We start from the raw sequence: 25,351 nt of genomic DNA on the forward strand, positions 1-25,351 counted from the left end.
GGAGGTGTCTGCTAAGGCAGGTTCCACTTTATATAATATTCTGTAAATATCAGTAGTTGGAAATAGTGTATAATACTGTATCTGCAATTGCTGAAAACTTTTTATATTGATTTTTATGAGCTTCATGCCCACATTGTTTATTGGCAGAAATAGACTGATGTTTAAAAAATCTGAATGAAAGCATTATTGTCTGATGCAATGTTATGTGCAGCTACATGACATCAAAGAATGAAGTCAACTGTATTCATTTATATCCATACTCGTACATGCAAGAAAGTGTTTAAGTTCATGCAAGCCTTTTGGGGATGAAGCCTTTGTAATGTCCATCCATATATTTGTCACGTATCTGCCAAAAACAGCAAGAGGGAATTACATGTCTCTGTCCAGACGCTTCCATGTTGCCATAGTATGAACAGCCTATAGGCAGCATGTCTGTAGGTGCACATTAAGTCAACTTCATCACTGAGGACAAGAACATCCCATCGGTACATCCTGGCCAAGGCAAGTACAGCCTCATCAAGGATTAGAACTTGAAAATCCTGAAAAAAATTATTCCAATTTGTAATATACTATTTCTAAAATGTAAAAAATTGCATTTAAAAAAATAATAGGAATATGCACTTACTCAGATGTTATTCATCTTCCATCAGCTAATTCCACTGTAAAATACACATGGATCAAACATGCACACGGTCTTTATTTTGACAAGAGCACTGAGATTCCATCACAACTAGAACAGATATTAAGTGTAGTTTCTATTAAGATGGACAGCTCAAAGTTTTTGGGGAGCATTTCTAGAAGTCCGAGACTCCTGCATTGGGATCAAATAGGAATGGCTGATTGCAGATGAAGATAATGCAGACATAAGAATTTTATCCTTGTATCATCATCAGCTTAGATTTGTTTAGCATAGTGAGGTATCCACACTGAAACCAGGTAATGAAAAGATTCTATTCGATGAGTATCAATTGTAAAAAAAGGCCTTATCATTTATATATGTATGCATGTCTGTTTTTGGACAGCTTACAATTTTAAAATTCTTTCACAGTGGTTGCAAGGAAACAATCGAAGCATATGTCTCATTTTGTAAGCAGTCTTGCTAAAAGTCTTGAAACTTCTTACATTAAATAAACTCTATAGCATATTAAGAAGAATGCAATAAGTGACAGTACGCATTCTAAACAAAAGTTGATATATTCATTACTGGTAAAAGTGATATGCAGAGCTGTCTCTCACAACACCTACTCTAGCTCTATGGGCATCTCCCTACATTTTTCACACACCATTCTGGTAATCCTGTGTTGGGGGCTGGGTGAACCTGACTCCATTACAACAAAGACAAGGCTGGGGTGGAAGTGCAACATCTGTATGAACAGTTCCCTCAGCCAGTCTGGTTCCACACTTATGATCTCCTGGAATTTGTTTAAAATATCAAGCATACTGAATCCCTGTATGTATGTGGTACAAAAGCTTGAAAGCTAAAATCATGATACCATGAAAATTTCAAAATTTACAACAATCATCTATTTACTACATCAATTATCAATCTTTGCAAATACCACCTTGAAAATGAAAGTCACTGCAAATGTATTGTAAGAATAACTACCAAAGTTTTAATTCTGTGTGTAAATGGATGCGGTATTTTGATTTTATCGGTACAAAGTACAAGTTACACATTTATATGCAGTGGCTACACATATCATGTATACATAAATAGGTTTTCTATAATGTAGCCCACATACGTGTCAAGTTATTCATACTTTTTATGATATATATTTTGTACATAAAAATTGTAAGCTTTGGCAATAACATGCTCAAGAAATACATGAAAGTTATTGAAAGAATTAAAGCAGTTTCAAAATTGCCATTGCATAAAATAGATTTTTTATTGCAGAAATCATTTGCAGTAAATTCTTACCCGAAATGCTAGATCAAATATGAAAAAATTATGTTTCTTGCAAGCCTTCATGTCAGTCTTAATTCTGGATAAATAAAACAATTTAGGAATATTAAGTCCTTATGTTTATCATGATATTGCATATATAGTATTATCTTAACATATTTTGGGGCTTTAGAAATACACATTAAGGCATGCATTATATTTAAAACAGAAGAATAAAAGTGTAGTATTTATTTTACAAGACTTAAATGGATATATGAATTTTGTAAAGGTCTACACAAAATTTAAAATTGCAATCTAGTCAGGTCTAATCGCTGAACTCCAAAGTAAGATGGCATAGACTTTTTGTTACCAATTCAATTTATTTTTTTAAAAATAAGAAAATAAAATTTATTACTTAAATTGGAAAAAGGGCAAGTCGATCTTAACAGTATTAAATATATGTATGCCACTAGTGTAGATCACTTCTACCTATATATGAATGATTTTAGCTAGTTTATATTTTGATTGCCACATGGATTTAAAATTGTATCACAAGCATTTATTTGTATCATTCTATGTATTTTGCTACATAAGGTTGCTTGAATTCCTAAATCAATATCCCTATATCATTAAGTCCAGTGACTGATGAAGAAAAATAGATAATAATAATAATATTAATGACTTTATTTAAAGAGGGTAACACAATTAGCTGAAGAACTAATCTACCTTGAAGCCCTCATACAAAAGAATTTATCTATTTAACTGCATTTCTGAAGCCACTATATATATTGGGTTTGGAAGAAGGAAATAGAGTTGGCTTTTCTAATGTCAACTGGAACACTATTCCAGAGCAAAATTCCATAGTACTGGAAACATTTTTTTGAATAATTCCTTATTTGGTTTGGGAATTTTATACTGTTTGGTAGACAAGGATCACAGGTGGGGAGTATTACCAGGTAGTCTATACTAGAATAGTGACTGTAAATATTCAGGAGCACTATTATGAGATATCCTGTACATTAATTTGGCTTTTCTCAACCGGATTAAGTCTTTAAAAGGTAATATTTTTAACTTGCCAGCTACATTTCCCTTGCTTTCTTTTCGGATTGATAGCAGCCTGAATGCTATTGTTTGAAGATGTGCTAGTTTTGCTATGTTTTTATCATTTTAATTACCCCATACTTTATTACAGTAGTCTAAATAGGGTTGTATGTAACTGTTATAAAATAGTTTTATGTGCATTTCAGGGAGAAAATATCTTATCCTACTGAGAATCCATAAACTTGAATTCAATTTTTACTGATGTGTTTAATATGTTCAGTCCATGATAGGTTATTATCTACCAAAACACCAAGTAGTCTATCATGACAGACCATTTGCAAATTGTTATCCTTCCATGTCAGACATAGTTCATCACTATCAAGATTTTGTCCTTTTTCACCATGTTGAGATAAGTAATATTTTAGTTTTACCAGTATTTACCACCATGACATTGCATGTGCACCAGTTATCCAGTTTGTTTATGGCATTCTGTAAAGAAATGTCTTGTTCGTGCTTTGTGTTTTGGATGTCTGACACTGTTGTGTCATCTGCATAGGGATAGAGAAGGAAAAAAAAAATTTATGAATGAAGGAAACAGAATATGATATTATTTTAATTCAAGAGACCCACAATAAATTTTCAAAAGAATTCCTTGCAATTACTGAGGATAAATTGAATGCAATAGTTATTTTAAATGATTATAAACAAGATGATACAAGGGGAGGGGTAGCAACTATTATTAAAAATGGAGGGGATTTCAACTGGGAAGGATACATGAAAGGGATTTTTTGTGCTGGTAGAATGGTACATATATTAATAGAAAAACTCCATATAATTAGTATATACTTTCCTGCAAACAAATATAAGAAACAACAGTTGATAGATAATTTACATAAATATTTAAATGACTTTTCGATGGAAAATCTTATAATAGGAGGCGATTTTAATTGGGTGGGAGTAAATATAGACAGAATAGGAGAACTAACACCGGATGATATAAGATTTAAACGGGAGATGAAAAACCTAATAAATAAACACAAATTGGTCTATATATATAAAAGGCTGAACATTCTAAGGAAAGAATATATATATATATATATATATATATATATATATATATATATATATATATATATATATATATATATATATATATATATATATACAAAAATAGACAAGCAAGTAGACTAGATAGATTATATGGCACAAATTACGCTAATAAATTATATGAGAACGCTGGAAGTACGGAAGTTAAAATATCTGACCATAAACTAATACCTATTGAAATTTGTACAAAAAGTAGGAAAAATGGGGGAAAGGGATATGGAAATTTAATAACAAAATTCTTGAAGAAAATGAGTTTACTGAGACAATAAATAAAGACATAAAGGATTTCAAAAGTAATGGGAATAAAGATATAGTTAAAGAGTGGGATATATTTTCTTAAAAATTTAAGAGAAGAGCTATCACATTTTCGGCAAGAAGAAGAAAATTACAAAAAAATGGAGAAAGAGGTGATAAAAAGCAATTAGAAAAAAACAAATGTAGAACAAAGATAAAAAAATATTAAAAGAAAGGCTAAAGACAACATTAGAAGAAGAAAGCAAGGGTAGGGAAATAAGAGCTGGGAAATTCACAATGATATACAAAAGGGAGGAACTAAGAAGAGGTGGAAAAAACATGTATAACTATTAAGAGACAACAGCAATAACGTGGAAAACAGAAATTATAAATTACATTAGGAAACACTACTCTGAACTATATACAACACAGAAGATAGATCCAACTATTATAAATGAATATTTAGATGAAATTGCGTGTGAGAAAATAACGTCAGAACATTACGACTTATATTATGAATTTATCTCCATGGATGAAATTAAAAACACTACTAATGAACTAGCAAAAGGGAAATCCCCAGATAGAGATGGGCTCACCGCGGAATTCTATAAAAAAAAATTCCAAGGTGAGTTATCGCCGATTCTTGAATATTTATATAACAATATTATTTTTGAGAAATGAGACTATGTCAGACTCAGTGAGGGAAGGGCTAATCACATTAATTTATAAAGGGAATGGAGATAAGGAAGATCTATAAAAAAAAATATAGGCTCATCTCCCTCCTCATTATAGACTATAAAATTTTAAGCAGCATACTAGCGAATATGGTTTTCTAAAAAGGGGGATGAATACAATGATAAACAAAACAATCATGCGGGGCAAAAGAGTGGAACATTCAAAACAATATTCTTTGTATAATAACAGTGATAGATTATATAAAAGAAACTGGTCATAAAGATGCCATGGTACTTTTCGACCAAGAAAAAGCCTTTGATATATTAGAATATACCTACAGAAAGAAAGTTCTGGAAAAATTTGGATTTGAGATATGTTTCCAAAAATGGACAAAAATCAAGTATAATAAAAAAACTGCAAGAGTACAGGTAAATGGGGCTGTCACAGGTACATTTGACATACAAAAATCAGTGCGGCAAGGGTGCCAACTGTCAATACTATTATACGTGATAGCAATTGAAATCTTAAGTATTAAAATAAGACAAAACAAAGAAATGGAGGGAATAAAAATCTGAATTTGAAGAAGAATTAAGGATGCTCCAACACGCAGATGACTGTACAAACTTTATAAAAGACCAAATTCCTTCGAACACTTAGAAAAGAAATTCAAATCTTTTGGAAAAACCTCAGGGTCCAAAATAAATCATGACAAAACTGAAATCTTAAAAAAATGAAACTGGCGGGGAAATCACACGGGACCGCCCAATATTTAATAAAAGATCGGATAATAGTTCTATGAATGTAATTTGGTAAAGGAGAGGAACAGGAAAATTATAAAACTATGGAAAAACAAATCAAAGAAAACACTAAAATCTGGGCACTCACGCCACTATGCATAATAAAGCGGGCCCAAATGGCCAAAACTTACATGTATTCTAATATAAACTATACACTAAAATCAATAGACATAGAAATAATAACTAGATAAATTAGATAACGAAATAATCTTCTACATATGGGGCTACAAGACCCATTATATTAAAAAGGAATCCTTATATAGGGCAAAAGCAGGCGAAGGGCTATCCCTGCCTAGCCCAGTACTAATTAAATGTGCAAACATACTTAATAGAATACAAATGCTAAATTCTGAGCCCCAAAAACACCTTGGGATGGACTATACATCTACTGCTTTGGTTTTAAAATTATATATATATATATATATATATATATATATATATATATATATATATATATGGTTTTAAAATTATATATATATATATATATATATATATATATATATATATATATATATATATATATATATATATCAAGATCCTTATCTACAGGCGCACATCATCGAAAGTTAAGCAGAATTTATTTTGGCGTTCGACGAGACATTTAAGCGATTAGTGGTTTTGCTAATTTGACTGAATACTCACCAAATACGAGAAGTATTGTCATCTGTAATATTAGTATAAACCCAGTCTTCTATATTAGTTGTAAAGTGCATTCAAATGTCCGTGACGTAGAACTTCGAGTTAATTAAGGATTCACGAGTACATAATGTAGAACTTCGAGTTAACTAAGGATGGCGATACTAGAGAGCAAAGGCCGTTTTGCGCATTTATTATTATGTGTTAACATAATATTATTCCATCACTAAATGATGTAAGTTTGCCTCTCGTTCTTCAGGCATAACTAATTAGTTTGTGGTACTTCTTGAATCGGTTCGTTGTGGTCTACATAGTCCGGTTTGTTAAAATTGAACACATGCTGTGTAAATTTATAAAATTATCCTAAATTTGCATACATTAGCAAAAGTACTTACATTTTCAAATTTGATAAAAAGCCAAATTACAGTTACAGGACAGATCCCTCATCAAAAAAATTTTCTCTACAGACAACTGATACATGAATCATATATAATAGAATATCTCTAAAACGTTAATTGTATCTAAGTCTTAATTTGTTTTAGGTTTTGATAACATATTAAGTTTTCTTCAATTTAGCAGTCACGTGAGAAGTGTCTCTTCTCTAGGAGACCTGGGTGGCTCTTAAAAGGACTGTTCGGTTTTGAATAACAATGATGGACTTGACAACATCAGCTGTAACTTCCTTAAAGCTTTTCCACGCCATACTCATGTTGTTGTAATGGTAGTAGTGACGATCAGTATAGGCCAAGACAAAATAAAAAATAAAACATTGACTGGAATGAACATGTTTAAAGGACATACGCAGCAAGAGATGAATTGAATGTGTGGAGTGGACATACACATTTAGAGATGAATGTGTGGAGGTGACATACACATCTGGAGATGAGTGTGTGGAGGGAACGTATAAATTAAGAGATGAGTGTGTGGAGGGAACATACACATTAAGAGATGAGTGTGTGGAGGGAACATATACATTAAGAGATGAATATGTTGAAAAGACACACACATCTAGAGATTCAAGAAGAACATATCCTTATGTCAGCCAGCTGTGGACGTCTTTATTAAATACGGTCACGAATTCAGATGTAGTTCTTAAGGATGCGGTTCGTAATATCAGCGGGATGGAATTCTTAATGAGATATTTCAGACATTAACTGGACTGTCTTTCCAGTAGTATAACATTCATATGCAATGAGTATTTTTGGACTGTCCTCTCTCTCTCTCTTTCCAGATATATATATATATATATATATATATATATATATATATATATATATATATATATATATATATATATATATATATGTGTGTGTGTGTGTGTGTGTGTGTGTGTGTTCAATTTATCTATATGTCCTATATATCCTATGTTCCCAATTTCTATAACCTGGATCTTCCTTTTTTTGTTGTTGAGTTTAATTATAGTAATTGATCTTCCTGTTCATTTACACTCGCATGCATCTGCCTTATTATACTGTACTTTAGTTCATGCAAGCCACTTAGGCAAACATAACTCGTTAGTTTTGCTAGCTGAGCATGTATGGTTTAAAGTTAGTACATGAGTTGCTAGGTACATTGATCCCTAGTTAAACAGTTACTAAGGAATCCAAATAAGATGGAAAGTCGTACATATCTACACTAGTTGCTACTTTACCTGGATGGCCACCAATCCTGTAATTTATCATAGGACTGTGTCCAGCGACGTATTTATGTCCATTTGAAAGTGCGACGCTTCGTGGACCTAACATAGAAAGGGGCGGTATGATAGGTCGCATATTGTAAATCTTATTTTAACTTTTTATAGATTAGTTTCTTTTTTATTTGACATTTCGATTTTTCAAATGATAGGATTTTGCAGATTCCCTTTATTACCACCTGACACAGTTTTGGATGTTATGCATACTTGCTAAAATGTCCCGACTCCTTGTTTGTACAATCTTTATTAAGAGTTATAAATACAAATTATATCCCTGTCGCTCTCACACACAGAAACCCCATCCCCATTACACACTCTCGGACACAAAGAAAATATATATGCGTGCTAACGCTCATAAACAAAGATGGGGTGTTTCTGAGGCTGGACAAACCTTACATTACATAAAATACAGAACTCAATATAGCAAATACAATGCTCAGTTGTAGTATTTCTACAAGCTGCTGACGTTCATGAAAGGGAAAACATTTTATTAAATGTATACATCTTAATATACAGCATGCTAAATACTTTTTTCAATAGTTTTTGCATTAAAACTTTACTTTTGTAACTTTGATATTTTTTTAAGCAAAGGGAGACTTATAGAAAAGTGTTTGATATTTTCGATGTTTACAAGAAGTACATGTAAGGTCATCAACGAAATCTATTTGTTTTAAAAAATTGATATGTTGCAATAATTTTGTGATTGTATTAGGACAGAATTTTTTAGTAAAAGTAACAAGATTGAAATTTTATCTAAATTATGTGAAAGGTAATTTTTCATTAGATTATATTGAACGTAATTTTCTGTTAAAATATATTGAGATTAAATGCATTCACTATACATTTCCCTTGTATCATAAGTCAGCAAAACAAAAAAAAAAAAACTACGCTCGATAAGTTGTGTAGGTAGATGAACAATTTCCAAAGATTCCCTCTAAGTGGGTAAATTAGCTGACGTGGCAGAATTGTCTGTCTAATGACGTACATAGACCCAGCCGATAGTCTGTAAGGAACGATGAAGCCTCACTTTGAGATTCTGGAGAAACACAAAAACTAGACGTATGATACTATTTGGCTACGTCCTAAGAAACTGTGTATAAAAAGCGACAGGATTTGCGGACGAATCAGTCCATTTGTCGGAATCTCAAAGAGGTTTGTGTCGTTACAGGTAAGATTGTTGTCTATGTACAATTTTTTTCATATAGTATAAGGATTTTTAGTGTTAAGATGTTAATCTAAGATCGGTACGTTGCAACATTTGATTATTTTAATATGTCTTTACTATTCTTTAATATAGTGTATTGGAAAATTTAATTGTTTGAAGAACTTATATTTTCTTGTAATTTTATTATTGATTATAGTAAAAAAAACAACGTTCGCTGCCAACTTCATACTCAGTAATAATTAATTTAGAAATAAAATACTCTCTAAATAATAGAGTTTAATATGTTGACATTTTAGATTAAATTCAGTAAAATATATTTCTACTAAATGATTGTGGTATTAGTCTGAAATAATGAATTTTAGATTCTTTAGCTATGGTGAATTTATTCGATATTTAATTATTTGTATTATATTCTAAAAGGCAGAAATTATATAAATGTATAATGTTGGTAAGTGAAGGAATGTCGTGGTTTTATATGTATTTCTTATATCCGTAATTTATCTTTATGTAGATTGATATTGGAATGTAATTTTATATGTTGAGTATTTCAATAAAGTCAGTCCATTCGTCGGAACCTCCAAGAGGCTTGTGTCGCTACAGTTGATCCCGAAGTACCTCCGCTTGCCATATTTCCCAAAATGTAACCTGTAACCGTCTCTACGCCGTCAAAGTGGCACCTCTTTCAAGAGAGCTTGAACTTCTCTCTCTCTCTCTCTCTCTCTCTCTCTCTCTCTCTCTCTCTCTATATATTATATATATATATATATATATATATATATATATATATATATATGCATATACATATCAGTCGTGGGAAAGAGCATTACTAAGAGTTTATGAAACGAACAGTCTAACAAAACATGAATTCAAACTGAAAGGCAATTAAGTTTGTATCTTTGGTGCATTTCTTTGCTAAAATTGTAGATTTTTCCATGTTTGATCACTGTTTTGGCATCTTTTTGTCTTGAACATGACTGATGGTTTCCATTAGGTTTATGTTTTACTCTTTTTCAAATTTTTATATACAGATTCTAAATTCATATTTGTCAAAACTTTTTCTGAATTTACATTCGTGGATGTTTTCCTTGTTAATATAATTATCCGTCTTTTTCAGTGACCAGTTATTTGTGAAATAATTGAGAAATATTTAACGAAATTATTAGTACGAGTTTTTTCGTGTGCTGCTTCATAATTCAATAATGGCCCATAAGGACCAAACGGGTTTTTTTGGACATATGCTATTCATTTTACTATCATAGAAATATAATATACAAAAAATAGAATATGCTGAGACGAGTATTATTCTACTGACGAAAAGTTACCGGTGCATAGAATTGTTTCTTTTTTTATTCGTAACTTCTCAGTCAGTCATGCAGGAAATCCAATCATTAGAAGTTCTCTTTTATTAGCAAAAAAATGTCATGCGAACAAAAAAGAATGACTTTTTGTGCAATTTATTGCGCCGACATACGCCAGAGGCATATTCTAATCTCCCAAAAATAGCCGATGACGTTCCAGTCGGCTTGGTTGATAGCCTCATCATGGGAATATAAGAACGAGGATTTCGTACTTTCATTAAGAAGGAGGAGGATAGTTATCTGCGTAAACTTCGTAAGTTCGGGTGTTTTTAAAAACCTATCGCCTCTGTTTGGGTATTAAGGGATTGCAGACTGCATTCAAGGTTTACAAGATTTGCTGACTTCCGAAATTGAAGAGCTTGACAACAGGCAAAAACTATGCATCTTCGATAACGGAAGCGCGAACTTTGTCAATTATACGCTTTGAAAAACCAAAGGTGAACACATTTTTAGGAAGACTTCTACTTATTTCAAGTTACAATGTTACAATCAAGACATACATTACACTGACTTCAGCAAATCACTTGTTTGTAAATATTTTGTTACAATCTTAACATACATACATCTCCGTCGAACTGGATCGTAATAGGCTATCGCAAGACTCCAAACATGTTTACTTAGTGGCGATCGTCCTGAATGGTTATTTGCGGCTGGAGTGTGACACAGTTATACTCGAAAATGATAACCCATTCGAGGGTAAACTAGTACCGTCCACTCGCTTACTCACTACACAAACAACCGATAAAGGATAAGGGATCGATCTTTTTTCAGGGAGGGGAAATTCGGCTGTAATTTCTTTCGAACCAAAATATTTGCTTCTTTTACCTCACCATAATTATTTTTTGTAGACTAATATAACGGATCTCATTAGTTCTTCAAATTGAAGCATTTTTTCTTAATCCTTCAAAAAGAAACATAGAATCAAATTGAAACATATTTTATTGGGGAAAAGTCAGAGCAAAGAAATAGGAATCTCGAAAATGTTTTACAAGATATGGAAAAGGAGCTAACAGTATAGAAAATGGAAGAGGTTCAAAATGGAAAATTTATTATTAGGGACGATGTCTATGTCCAGTTTGCTGAAGTGCTTTGGTATCGGCTGTGTCATTTACTAATCGGAGAAAAGATAAATGTATCTAGCCTCGTGCATTTAAATATTTTTTTTGTTAGTGTTGTTGTTTCTGACATACTTCAAACATTGTTTGATTTATTGTGAAAAACATATATACGATCGATTTCCTTCTGCATTCATCCGATGTAAATCTCTCTCTCTCTCTCTCTCTCTCTCTCTCTCTCTCTCTCTCTCTCTCTGTGAGTAACCTCACTCTCACAGTGGTTGAACGAGAATGTTAGTAAACTGATTTACTGACTAGTTTGGGTCATTCATATGTTTCGTTGGATAATTTTGGCTGAATTTTGCCGAAAACACGCGTATAAGATTATAATTAAGGTATTCAGGGTAATTTCCTGCACAAGTGAGAGCTCTTATTCGGAACTAATACTACTCCAACCCCTCTTGTATGGTGTTCATTGTCCGCAGTCAATGGATATTTTGAGTACTGTCGTATGAGAAGACGGCTTAAACAAAAACAAATAAAACATAAAGTTCAGTCATTGTAACAAACTCGCATGATACTCAACAAACTCAATTTTGTGATATTTCACATCTGTATTATACATACACAAACACGTAAAAAAAGTTATCAATTCATTTGAAACCAAAGTCATTTAGTTGATCTCCAGTGGAAATCTAACCGTAGAAGTTAGTCACAAAACAAGCCAATCCGTTTCTAACCTAACTCAAGATTTGTTAGGATTTGTGGGTTTAACCCATTTAATTCAGCATACGAAACAAATGGCTACATGGTTACCAGTGTACTTGGTGGATCAAGAACCTGCGAAAAAACACATACGTACGGGAAACTACTAACAAGCTTTCTCACATATTCACGTGAGTCGAGCATAGACTCGAACCCACACGGAAAGGTGAGATGTGAATGATTTGTTAAGTCGATAGTTTTAGATCACTGTGACCAACAAGAGGCTCACACAAAGTTCATACTTATTGGGTTGATATCCTCTAACGTAAGGGATGTAAAAATACAAAGCTATCAACGGGACCTGTGCTAGCCAAGGTCAATATATATATATATATATATATATATATATATATATATATATATATATATATATATATATATATATATGCTCACTTGCATTTGCCCTATTATTGTTGACCAGATTTTTTAGCTGGTCTAAATGGCTGCAAATTCAAGCTTAAAGTTGTCATGTTATTCTGCACTGGAAAAGGTCACACTGGCATATCTAATGAATCTAATGTTATTTATTGACCACCTATGATTCCTACAGAACGAAGGCACGTCGCGTCACATGTAGTTTTGACGTTACAGAGTCAGTATTAGGAAAGAGTGGGAAATACCTGAAGATAATGATAGCTTGTGTATATGTTCATATGACTTAACGTGCAAAACTAGGTCATTTGATATGACCGTGGAATCATGTGGTCGTATTGATAAACACTGCCATTTAGGAGGGGCGATGTAGTAATATTATTGTACATCCAATTATAGTTATTACACACAACTTGGACCGTCTACAAAGAGGTTTACGTATAAAGATGACATAAATCTTCACGTCAATTTCAGCATTCAGAGGCCAATCTCTTTACAATGGCAAAGGGGTCGTTTGGGGCCCAGCTAAAGGCTCTTTTGTGGAAGAATATACTCCTGAAAAAGAAGAAGAAAAGGGAGACCATTCAGGTGAGTAAGAAGGATTTTGAATGATTTAGCGTTTTAACTTTTTTTTTTCATTGCACAATGGTTATGGCAATGGTATAAAGTGTATGTCAACGTGGTCATATAGGAGCATTTACCATCTGAAATTAGATTCCTACTGTTGTTCTAACATTTAATACTTGTATAGTTTAACCAAAGTCTATTCAGTCCTGAATGTAAAATGCTCTGCACCCTAATTGTCATAAAAATATTTTTTTAAAAACTTCCGACGCAAATTCTTGATCGCTTTGGACTTGTACAGTGTTGGTCAGGTACTAAATTGGGTCAAGACTAGAACTAATATTACTGCCCCTACATGGTGGATCGGGTATCAATGGAGCAGCTATATGTGATTCACAACCAGCGTTTTTCAAGAATATTGTATAAAAAAATGTTTAAAGATGTTCCATACATAAACTGAAATAAATTAAATAATCCTCTTGTTTAACCCAGGAATTACTGAATTTTATTGTAGAAATACATGTAAAAATTAGCATTTACCTTCTTCGTGCGGTATTATGCCTTGGATCGTCCCCCCATATTACTTTAGTTTTCAGCCTCGTTTTTCGTTTGCCTTATAAGGAGAATCAGGAGCGGGGCAAAAACGTGGCGACTATTTTTTTTTTTGGGGGGGGACACACCCCTCATCAATGCTTCATTTTAGAATATGAGGCTAAAAAAATGCTATTTTAGCCAAGCCATGTTGACTCATTTTTTGTTGGTGGTGGACCAGACAGATCCCCCACCCATTTCCACAAAAAGGTTTTTCATGTGTTAGTGTATCCCCCTAAGGTGTGTTGTTTTGCATTTTTTATTTCTAAAATAATTTTGATCAAAAATTTAGTTAAATGCAGAATTTGTGATGGGGTATTTCTAATCCCTAGTGTATTCTAAAGGGTTGTTCATCGGATCTTCGCTTCGATATCCAAATCCGAATTCCTTCCCTTGTATATTCAAGGGATCTTTGCCAACGATTTCCTATGTCCCGTGTATGTTATGTGTTTATTTGCTATATTGTTTGTATGCTATAGATTGTATGTAAGGACAGCATTATTTCCAAAATCGTCTCCCCAGTTGTCTTGTCATTGGATACTATATTTGTAATAAAGAAAGGAAATATAAAAATGTTTGTATGGAAAGTACCAGGATTTGTTTTCTTTTTCCTTTTTGAATTTCTTTCGTGGGTTTTGAAATCGGATTTTGAATGAGAAACGGTTGCTTAATTCAAAATAAAAGAAAAACCCTAATGTATTAATGTGTGCGATATTGCGAGACGTTTATAATTTTCCTTAGGAGTTTTTCAAGAGTGGAAAGACCATGTCCTTTTTAGGGAGCCGCACTATTTTTATTTTAATTCATCGGGCTTCTCCTTGTGAATGGACACAACCTCATCCGCCACCTTGTATTTGTTCCAAACAGCTGCACTCTTTTAATGCAGATGATACTTGTCAATTGTCAAAATGCATCCCAAAACAAAAAGATCCGAAAGGTCCTAAATTAAAATGAATTTTTTATTTTTTTGTTGGTTAGTCAGGGGAAACTTGGGATTGGTTATTCCTGTTTCCCTTGTTTATGTTCTATCTGTCCATATACTGGGACTAGGTATCTCTAATACTCCTTCACAGGCCTGTTCACTTCGCGTGGCACCTTGTCACTTAGCCCTGCGATGTCTATGCCCCGTACTTCTTCTAGTCCGCTGGTTCCCTGTCCCTCTAAGTAAACTGCATTAAATATCTGAGAAAATTAACATTTTCAATTAGAAGGTGTGTTTCCCCTTCAATTCTGTGGTATTAATTGGTTATAGGCACCGAATGATCAATGATTGTAATTGTGTATCATTATGTTTTTAAATTAGTTTTACTTAATTTAGCTCTTATATTTCCATGGGGTGAAGAGATGAGGTGGGGGCTCCAGCCCCCGTTCAGACTGGTACCCGACCCTACTTGGGATGTACACCGAATCCACCAACCCCATCTCCCCATCCCATGTGATATCATGTTACTGCAGGCTACTTATCTATCTATAAGACCTTTCCACAAGCCATCATAATTTTTATTACATAGTCTATAACTTTTATCAATAAAGTTTTATCAAAATCCCCATCTAGGAAAAGTATATTGCTCCTTCGGTACTTTTCTCTCTTGCAGATTTCCATAATTATTCTTGATCTTTCATCATTTCTATCTTCACACTAGGCGATTACGTGAGCTTGCCCTTTTACGTAATGGGCATTTGGGTATTATTCTAACCCAGCTTTCTTAGAACCACTTCACCCGTCAGCCATGTATTGTGTAGGTACTTGGAAATTATTACTTTGTATTTTTAAGGATTTAATTTGGGACCAGTGTCCCCATACTCTTTACCAATTTATACCCCAGTTTTCGTGTCCTACTTTGCATCTTATGTTATTAGTAACCTCTTCTCTTATTCATGCGAATGTTTGATCTTTAGGCTTTAGTCATAATTCCTTTTTGTCTCTAAATCTAATTAAAATCTCTTTTATAATTCTGAATTTTCTCGGTACTTCTAACTTCTTCATTAATAAGTGGTTTTTATATATGTCTGGTCTGTTCCTTATTGTGAAGCCAAACCAGTATACATACACATATATATATATATATATATATATATATATATATATATATATATATATATATATATATATATATATATATATATATATATACAGTGCTTCCCTGGGTGTCCTTGGTTCTGGGTTTAATGTTTTGATTATGTTGATTATATTTGAAGATTTTAGAAGTATTGGGCTAGGTAGTGCTAAATCCCCTCTTTTATTTGTCCTATATAGTGATGACTCATTAACCTATCCAAAGGCCAATCCGAATGCGATCAGTTACACAGCAAAGATCGGCGGTGTATTTCCACTGCTATCGGAGTTATCAGCGCTGATTTCCGCTAAAGCTCGAGCTCTTTAAACTCGGTGCTGTTGGAACAGCTGCCGTCAAGGCGCTAAAAAAAGGCAACAGGACACGGAGTGTCCCAACACTGTCTAAAGACCTCAACAACAAAAAATGCGAGGTCTAAGATTGTCATGAACTTGGTACGGTCAATGTCTGAGACAACTGCAGAAGCTACGTTAAAGCACCCCATGTTCAATTTTGATTTACTTGTTGATGTTAGGCGATTAAGCATAAAAACTTCAGAGGTATTTTCATGCACGATTAATTACCGGAAAAACCAAACCGTGTTGAAACTGGTATCCTTAATCTTGATTACCGTTATCTTGCATCCCCTGTTGATAAAAAGGGTGTTGTTTATTTCTATTCGTATGGATTTGCGCCACCAAAATACTTTTAACGGTATAGTGGCTTAGCCAGTGACATACCAATCTGGTATTCAACATTGCTAACGCAGACAATAACGGACCCACCAATATGTGCTGTAGAAGTACTTACCGTACTAAACCACGTGTCAAGGTCATCGGTGCCGCCGCATAAAGTCGTACATGGGTATACCGCCCGTCATTTTAAAGAGGTTAATGGTTTATAATGGTAGATATTTACGGAAGATCTGCTTGCGGAAAAACCCCAGGGCGACATTGATCCGTCGGCGTATGCAACACGAGATGAACTTGGTGCTCTTTTGCGTTTCGCCGGAATTGATCCAGATGATGTTGTTTTTCAAGATCAGCATGGACGGCTAAACTAAGTACGAACAATATCCTGAGACTTTCAGGTGCGACTAACAATAACATCGTGGTATTTACGGGCGACAAAAGAATCAAAGTCTCAGGCGTATGGCTCACTGTTATCCACAGTGATCTTAGTAGACGTGTTACTAAAACGGGCGATACAATGACTGGTGAACTCAACATGGACCGAAATAGTATTGCTAATTTGAAAGAAATAGGATGGAACGATGACTCACAACAAAGAAATACTTGGACAACAACGACGTCGCGATGAGGACCTCGTTAACAATAATTAATGAAGGATTGGCCATGCTCAGATCTGAATATAAAATCACGTGACCGCGTTTACTGATTTTCGCAGATTAGTATATGGACCTGTTAATGATTTTCGTGGGGTTCCAAATGTCGACATTAGTCTCATTGAAATTTGCACACGACTCGATGACATCGTCAAAAAATTCAAAATGATTACTGCCGGTGTAATTCCTACGACTCCATCCATCAACACAGTAGCGTCTGGATTAGAAATATGGTAACAACTACCCCATCAAACATACCGCTGAGGTCACCGGGGTTTACAGGCTCTACGTACCTAGCGCCGCTAAATTTAGGATATTTTAGACATATCTATGGCGCTATTCCACCGATAGATTTCCCGGAACCATGTCAGTCATGTCAAATCAGAATACAGAGGAAACATTCATACTGGAACCATCAGATAACGACTTAACAGCAACGACATGTTTGTGGTGTCTGGCATTCGTCACGAAAACACCTCAGTTTGTAACTTGTATATTACACAATGAATCCCACGCAGACATTCAGGTATAATCGAGCGTGGAGGGCTTCGCTTCAAAAAATTATGACGAGCACATCAGAAAACCCCAAAATTATCGTCATCCTTATAGGCGGTCTCCTCGCTGGTCGCTTAAACAACGACTTTAATCGGCACGGTATCAGCGACACTCGTGATATCGCACGTGGTTAGAATCTGTGTCTCTGTTGTTGTTGGTCTTGCTGGTATCCTCAATTATATCGCGAAAAAATCTCTACGTCTGTTAGAAATAAATTACATGAGCACACAGAAATAACATACTTGGCGACGTATGCGTGTATAAATATATCGTCGATATATATTGTCAGCGGGCTTAAACGACGGTGCAATATCAGATAATGAATTTGCTGCCATTATGGATATTTATTATCGGTATCACAAGAGCGCATTCATATCCGCGTCAACGATGCCAACACCACATTTAGAATCCACCGTATAGATAACAATCACCGCAGAAATAACTATACGACTGCAACAGATTATCGCTAACAAAGCTCCGCCGAATACCACAATGATATCAGCGAAATCAACCCTGCCGAAATTTGATGTTGGTTTTCCATCTCAGATAAAAGCCGCCAATGGTCGGTCGCTTGAGATCGTACTTGCGCAATTACGACTTTATTATAGTTGGCCAAATATCATAGAAAAATCATTCTGTGGATTAGACGCTAACAATTCACTGGTATTTGCGTACGAAATCAAGTTAGAAGGGGGCCAACCAGTCTCAGACTGGAAAGCAGGATCATATCAAATCGAATAAACGATGACTATCAACGTATAATTAGATATATAACAGGAAAAGAATCAAAGAGCGAAATCAAAGTACACGACCCAACGCTGAGAGCTACCAATGAAATATCGAAGATGGATTACGCCGTTGACGTGTATAAGTCGTCGATCAGAACCGTGCTTGGATGGCTTCTGATAGCGCCGATTTATACTGGACCATCACAACCAGCATAATCTGATTATTTATCAGACAAACGAGTATTTATTTTAAAAAATCAGAGTATAGAGACAAAATATGGTCTCCTAAGAGATCAGGAGAAGAAATGTATATATGTCCTGAACAAATATTTAACCCAACCGGTGAAACAAAATTATCCGATTGAGTTTGTGAATGTTAGACTCAACCCACCTCCTCCTCCATGTGTGAGCATAGTTACAAAGACTATAGGAGGGAATTCTTTTGAACTACTGATCGCCACAATAACGCGGAAGTATAAAAATAAACAAAATCATATCAGAAAGCTACTTGAGTAGTATGTGCTTGAATATCCGAATGATGATTTTAAACAAGGAGTTACTGAGACAGTACAACATATGAATCATATCAATTCTGATTCAGAAATATTTAAAAAATATATTATTAAAACAGTCATTATCAGAGCTCATGCTATAAGGAGTATACTATACAAAAATGCATTTCTTGATTATTTTAAGATCACCGAAGACCAAATGAGCGTGTTCAAATTACCTCTGTTGGATATCGATATAATGGAGCTGGATCTCAGCAACGTGATTGACAAATATTTTGCAAAGATATATGCGACACGGGAGAAAACAAGAAACCTCTAGATATTCGCCGACATAACAACATTCAAACAGGTGATGGTCGTCATGTATCTCCGGGCATTGTCGATATCATGCCGATGATTTCTGTAAATATAGTATGTGATGCAGTCGACGGTAGCTATGCCGCGTCTGGGCAAGCATCATTCCAAGGGAAGGCGCAGCAGGGATATGTTCTTTACAGTTTTCCTTTGGATGTCTCAGCGGGTCATTTTATTGTGTCAGTGTCCGTTAATCTTGCTCTTTTTACGATGTCATAATCCGTAGTTGTTAGGATACGTTTTCGTCTCACCGACCAAGACGGCAATCTATTGAACACGCGCAGTAAAGAGTTGACTGTTAGTTTGTATGCACGTGACAGGCCGTGACGGGTCTTCCTCAACGCCCCCCCAAAAGCAAAGCTTCTCTAGGCCAATCACAAAACTAAAACAAACAAAAAATTACATATTATTTTGTTGATTTTTTCTACCGGTGACGTTGCTATTCCATCTTAGAGGATTCAGATTCGGGAATCTTAGTTTATTCCAACACAAGTTTTTTTTAGCTCTCTTCCATGCGCAGTCACAGCCGCACGAGTTTCATATTTTCGAGACAGCTCTGATCATATTTTGTCAAAGGCGCTTGCCAGTGGAACAAATTTAGCTATCTCAAGTTGTTCGTGTAAATCCGCCAATAACAATTCCGTTTCTCATTCGAGTAGTTTGATAAATCTATATTCTACTGCTAATGTGTATCTGCCCTCTTCCCGTCGCTGCTTTATAATCTCAAAATCCTTGTTGATTTTTTAAACATCAAGTTGAACCGTGAGACTATCTTGCAATAATTGCTCTATATTAGAGATATTCTCGTTAATATTTTCCTGGTTCATTATAAACAAATGCATTTCTTTAATAAAATATTTTATCAAGATCAATTTGATAGCGTGTTGTTGGATCATGTAAACTTATGATGAATCCAAGCGGGATTTTCTGAACATGTCAGTGTGACATTTTCGAGTGTGTGGCCGAGACCACTATCGATTCTGTCCACGGTAAAGAGTCGTACGTCGTTAGGAAAATATTGCCACAGCATTATTGTGTAACAGCAGATGCAGTGATTATTTTGTAGTTGTTTCAGCGTCATGATAAATTCAACATCAAGATCACAATGGAACTGGCAGTGTTGGAAACTTTCCTCGGTGAAGCTCAAGTTTTGTTCGTGACACAACAATCAGATCATGAGGTCGCCATGTGTTCCAGAAATCAGACGTTGGTGTATCTGGAATTATGGTACGCATAATTTCACACCGAGTCTTGTCTGGTTGTAATCTGATTAGCGATTTCAACTGTCGTAATGTTTCATCGTACGATCGATGGTCATACAGTATTTCTACACAGTGGCCAACGTATTGTTTTATCCAGTCATGCGGAGATTCTCCCGTTAAAGGCGGAGTCTGTCCCTGATCTCTGAACATGATAGTGGCCGTATTTTTCGTCGCTAAGTAATCAAGAAACGTCTACAATGTGTATTTTGATAGAGTACATATTTCATCCCAAATGATTATTTCTAATATATATTTCTGTCCCATACGCTCGCGTGTCCAGGCCACTACGCCATCGAAAAAAGCTATGATATATATATATGCGATTTGACACCACTGGTTCATCTCTCTGGCAAGACGGTGAGTTGGCGTTAACACAATCATATCCTAGGTTTTTTTTTAAATAATTATAACGCACGTGTTGTTTTACCAGAACCACTAGGACCATTAAGATAGACTGTGCTATATCTCGTGATTGGATCATTCACTGACGGACTCAATGACGGTTCTAATAATTAATCGTTTCGGTAATAAGCGCCTACTGGTTTAACATTGGCCGTTTCAAAATAATAACGTATTTGTTCACGCTTTATTCTCCAATTACCCAAATTAGTCTGTCTGAAACCAGCTGCGGTAGGGCATCTACTGTTGATAGCGTCTGTGACGCTGGCGATAAATTGTTTCACAAAATCCATTTTCGATCGAGTTATATAAAATAAATCCGTGACGACTATAACATTATCCACTGGAAACCGGTTAATCATCGATAACAGATTTATTGACGAAAATGCGAACATCGAAGATCTCGAATGAGGAAACTGAGGAGAATAACCATCTTAGTAGCTGACTATCGTGCTGTGACGAAGAATATGGTTGGGGTCGGGCGCTCCCAATTTTTTTAAACAATTATAGAAGTCTCACCCAGGTTCTATTTTGTTGGAAGTTAGATTTAGTGAAAGATAGATGTAGAGCTCAAAGTCCCCAGTCAGCAATGGCGACGGTTAGATGGTTATTTACAAAAAGATTGAAATTCATTTAATAAAATTTTAATTACAATTCAATAATCAAATAACTCAAATTTCCAAATACACTCCTTCCGCTCGATCCTTTAATAGCCTATTGCATCACTTGATTAGCAATGTGAGATTGGTTTCCACATGTCCTTGTATTTCTATTCATTCATCTGTTAGATATTTTCTCTCTCTTATTTCTCCCACTTCCTTCTCCTCTTCCTTCCCGACCTTCCTACAAATTCCTTCTTCTTCTCCTACTCGACTTTCTCTAATCTCCATTTCCTCCTTCTCTACTTTCTCTCCCACGACTGAACTTCTGTCGACTTCGACTGTGTCGGCTACAGTCTCAATTCCGTCTGCAACTCTTGAAGACCTGGGACTCGATTGAACCGGAAGTTCCCTGTCCCTTAAAAAGCTTCCTTTCCAAATATAAGGAGGTGCTATCTTATTTCTTAGCTCTCTCATCTCACACTGCACACAGCCTATCATCAGATAACGGCTATTAACTTTCTTCGGTCACGCATTCGTTCACATCGAGTCACCCATACGTTCTTGTATGGTACAACAAAGTTCATAATACAGCACGGTATCAATTACTACTCATATATACATCGATAAATCCGGTCGCATCATTACATATTCCTAATCCCGTTATACTAAGCAATATCGCAATAATCAGACGCATTCCTTAACCTTACAACTCATACAAAGTACGAAAATATTCAAATATCCATGCTCTGATATATGCATACGTCTATAGTAACTAATCTTACATACTTAACCATTTTCCAAATTCATAGTTCAAGCATGTGTAAATTCGAACACAACACATTAATAAATGCACTGGTTTACTACGAAGTAAACTATTATCGAATTACAAAATTAGGTCTGATCACGTGCTAACAATCTACATAATTCTCTACGTAAGGCTCAATCCCATTTCTCAAATACGTATGTAAATGAAACACTAGAATGGTAATTTTACATATTAAACGATCCTAGTAATTACGTATACATGCTACAAATACTTTCAAGTATGATGCCGTAGTATTCTACAAAAATCGAGCAAATAACTTAGTGACCTTTTCGAAGCTTTGTCTTTCCTTAGAATCTACCTCTAAGTTCTGCAGCCAGATTATGAGTGGCTTCTATTCTCGGAGTAAACCCTATTGATCAACGATCCTTTCAGGCAAGTACTGAATTGATCTTACGAGTTTGGAATTTATAATTCGGATCTGTATTTTGATCACACCCTCTATCTCAATTTTTGTTTGGATGTCGCTGTGGATCGACCCAATCAAACTTAGCAGACTATTTTTTGCGCAGCAATCATCGAGATTAACTTGTGTGTTCGGTTTATTAAAATGACGACCAAATCAGACGGATACAACTGGATCAATACTCGTTGAGATTTCGAATGATTCGATCTCGGAAAATCTGGTAAGATCGTAGTCCATGTGAAGATTACCGTTTATCGCTCCTCTGGTCATTTTGTGTGCTGGATGACTGAATCGTTCAAAATGCTGATTACAATCGCCGAGTCCTAGAAATGCCACATGGTAGTGAGCAACGTTTTCAACCGGGATCATATCAGCGGGATTATATTTTGTGTTCCAGAGACCGTCATGTCTAAACTCAACACAAGACCGTGATATATCGTCGAGAAATTCTTTTGGCGTTGGACGCCATGAATTTTTTGTTGTGCTATATGAGCCACAGCAGACGACGTGGTAAACAGTTATTGAGTAATTCATCGCTGTCACCGTCATATTTTACCACAATGTCTTTCATCGCACGTTGGAGAGATTCCTTCAGATAACGTGTACCAGACGGTAGCACAAATCGGTCAAATGTTGGTTGATCTGTGGCGGATCAATCCTCTGCAGATAAATATGTGCCGTCACCGTGAAATAGCCAGAGAGATACAGGGTCACGCGCCTTAATATTATAAATCTCCTCAAAATATCGCCATTATAAAATTGTATTGTTCTTTCCAGTGGAAACCTTGTTGCTGTTTCATTCAATGCGTACTGCTATGATCAGCTATCGCCATTGAGGCGCCTTTACTACTGTATTTGCCGGAATTATGCAAAATCTCGTTTTTAATTGTTTTTATCACGATTGGAAACTTCAATTTTTTTCCAACACTGCTTCATCATTTATTTTAGCTCCGTTGATAAGATAATCTTCCCACTAGTCTGTTTTTTACTCGTTGTTCTGTTAGTCGGTTTCCACGTCTCGAATTAATCAAATGTTCTCTGACACACTGAACCACACAATTTAACATGCCTGTGTCCGCGATAGAAGCCGTGGTGCTTGCACCACGCATAGGCGCAAGAGCAAAAATATCAGGATCGTTTAAATGGTATAGTGCATAAACAACCGCGGACACTGGATACGCGTTGTTGTAATATGGTTTGTCTATTCCGGAAACGTGCTCGGTTTAGAATTTTTGTCCACTCTGATAATATTGTTATGTCGCCGTGTTTCCTTAACAGGTCGAGCTTATTATGAATAATCCAAGTTTGGCCATCTTCGCTGACATGTTCGAAAAGAAATTTTATTATAAAATTGTAATTGCTGTCATCCACAAGATTATCAATAATATTCGCTTCTCGTTTGTTGTTCATGGTGGAGTCAACGAAAATACCATCGCCGTCTATCCGTAATATTAAAAAAAAACATGAGACTCACCACCTTGTGCAAACTCATTTTGTCCATTCTGATAAATTCATGTAATTGCAACTCATGCGGTGCTGTTTCCTGTCTTTGGTTAATCTATCAAAGTCAAATGTAGTTGTGTGTTTTGGATCAATCGCCGATAATCATTTTCGTTCTCGTTCAAAAAACTTGTCTCTGCTTTTTACTGGATCGATCGCCGATAACCTCTCAATCTCACTCGTGGTTAATAATTCGTTTATTTCTTGTCCTAGATTGTTTTGTGCGATTTTCGACCTTAGAAAAGCTGGTTTTATCACGGTTAGACTAAAATACTGTTCCATCGGCTGCTTTGCAACAGTAAAACTAGTCATTCTTGTGGTATACGATATACTTTCTTTAATTTAACATAACTTTCTTCTAATTAGAAAAAAATATATATATTATAATTATGCCAACGGCATAAAATATCTTCAGGTGGCTAAAGATCCAATCAGTAATTCCTTGTGGAAAATCTTGTCGGAGATTTTTGTAGTGTTCATATGACAAATATCAGACTTGGCAGTAGCTGCCCAAAACAGTGTCTAATAAGTGTGATGGATATGAACGAAAAACATCATTATGTGTCACTTGCGGGGGACGAAAATATCGCGCGCTGAAAAGATATGAAATAATGAATGCTGATGATAACGTAAAATTAAAGGACACACAAGATTACATCGGCCGGTACATCAAAAGTAATAATGTCGTATAAGAGAAGGTATAATAATATAATGGAGAAAGCTGAGAAAGGTATTAACGTTGATGAGGTTAAGAAACATCCGATGTACGATAATTATGAAGCAAGCAGAGCCAGAGTTGTAAGACATTGTCTCTTAAAAAATCCATCGACAATGTCACTAACATGGGTTACCTCAGGATCGCTATTAGAATCCTTG

The 25,351-nt window shown here is 35.1% G+C and overlaps 1 protein-coding gene across 1 annotated transcript in view; it reads left to right on the forward strand.

The window, feature by feature from the left end:
• Window positions 1-13,238: 13,238 nt before the first annotated feature.
• Window positions 13,239-25,351, forward strand: part of LOC149803137 (cholesterol transporter ABCA5-like) — a 95,843-nt gene continuing 83,730 nt past the window's right edge. The window contains exon 1 of the mRNA XM_089952758.1: window positions 13,239-13,368. Within this exon, the coding sequence (XP_089808884.1) occupies window positions 13,279-13,368 (90 nt within the window). The 5' untranslated portion in view covers window positions 13,239-13,278. The remainder of the gene's footprint in view (window positions 13,369-25,351) is intronic.

The sequence above is a fragment of the Sinohyriopsis cumingii genome, chromosome 3, assembly GCF_028554795.1.
Source record: "Sinohyriopsis cumingii isolate HCF-2022 chromosome 3, ASM2855479v2, whole genome shotgun sequence".
NCBI classification, from domain to species: Eukaryota; Metazoa; Mollusca; class Bivalvia; order Unionida; family Unionidae; genus Sinohyriopsis; species Sinohyriopsis cumingii.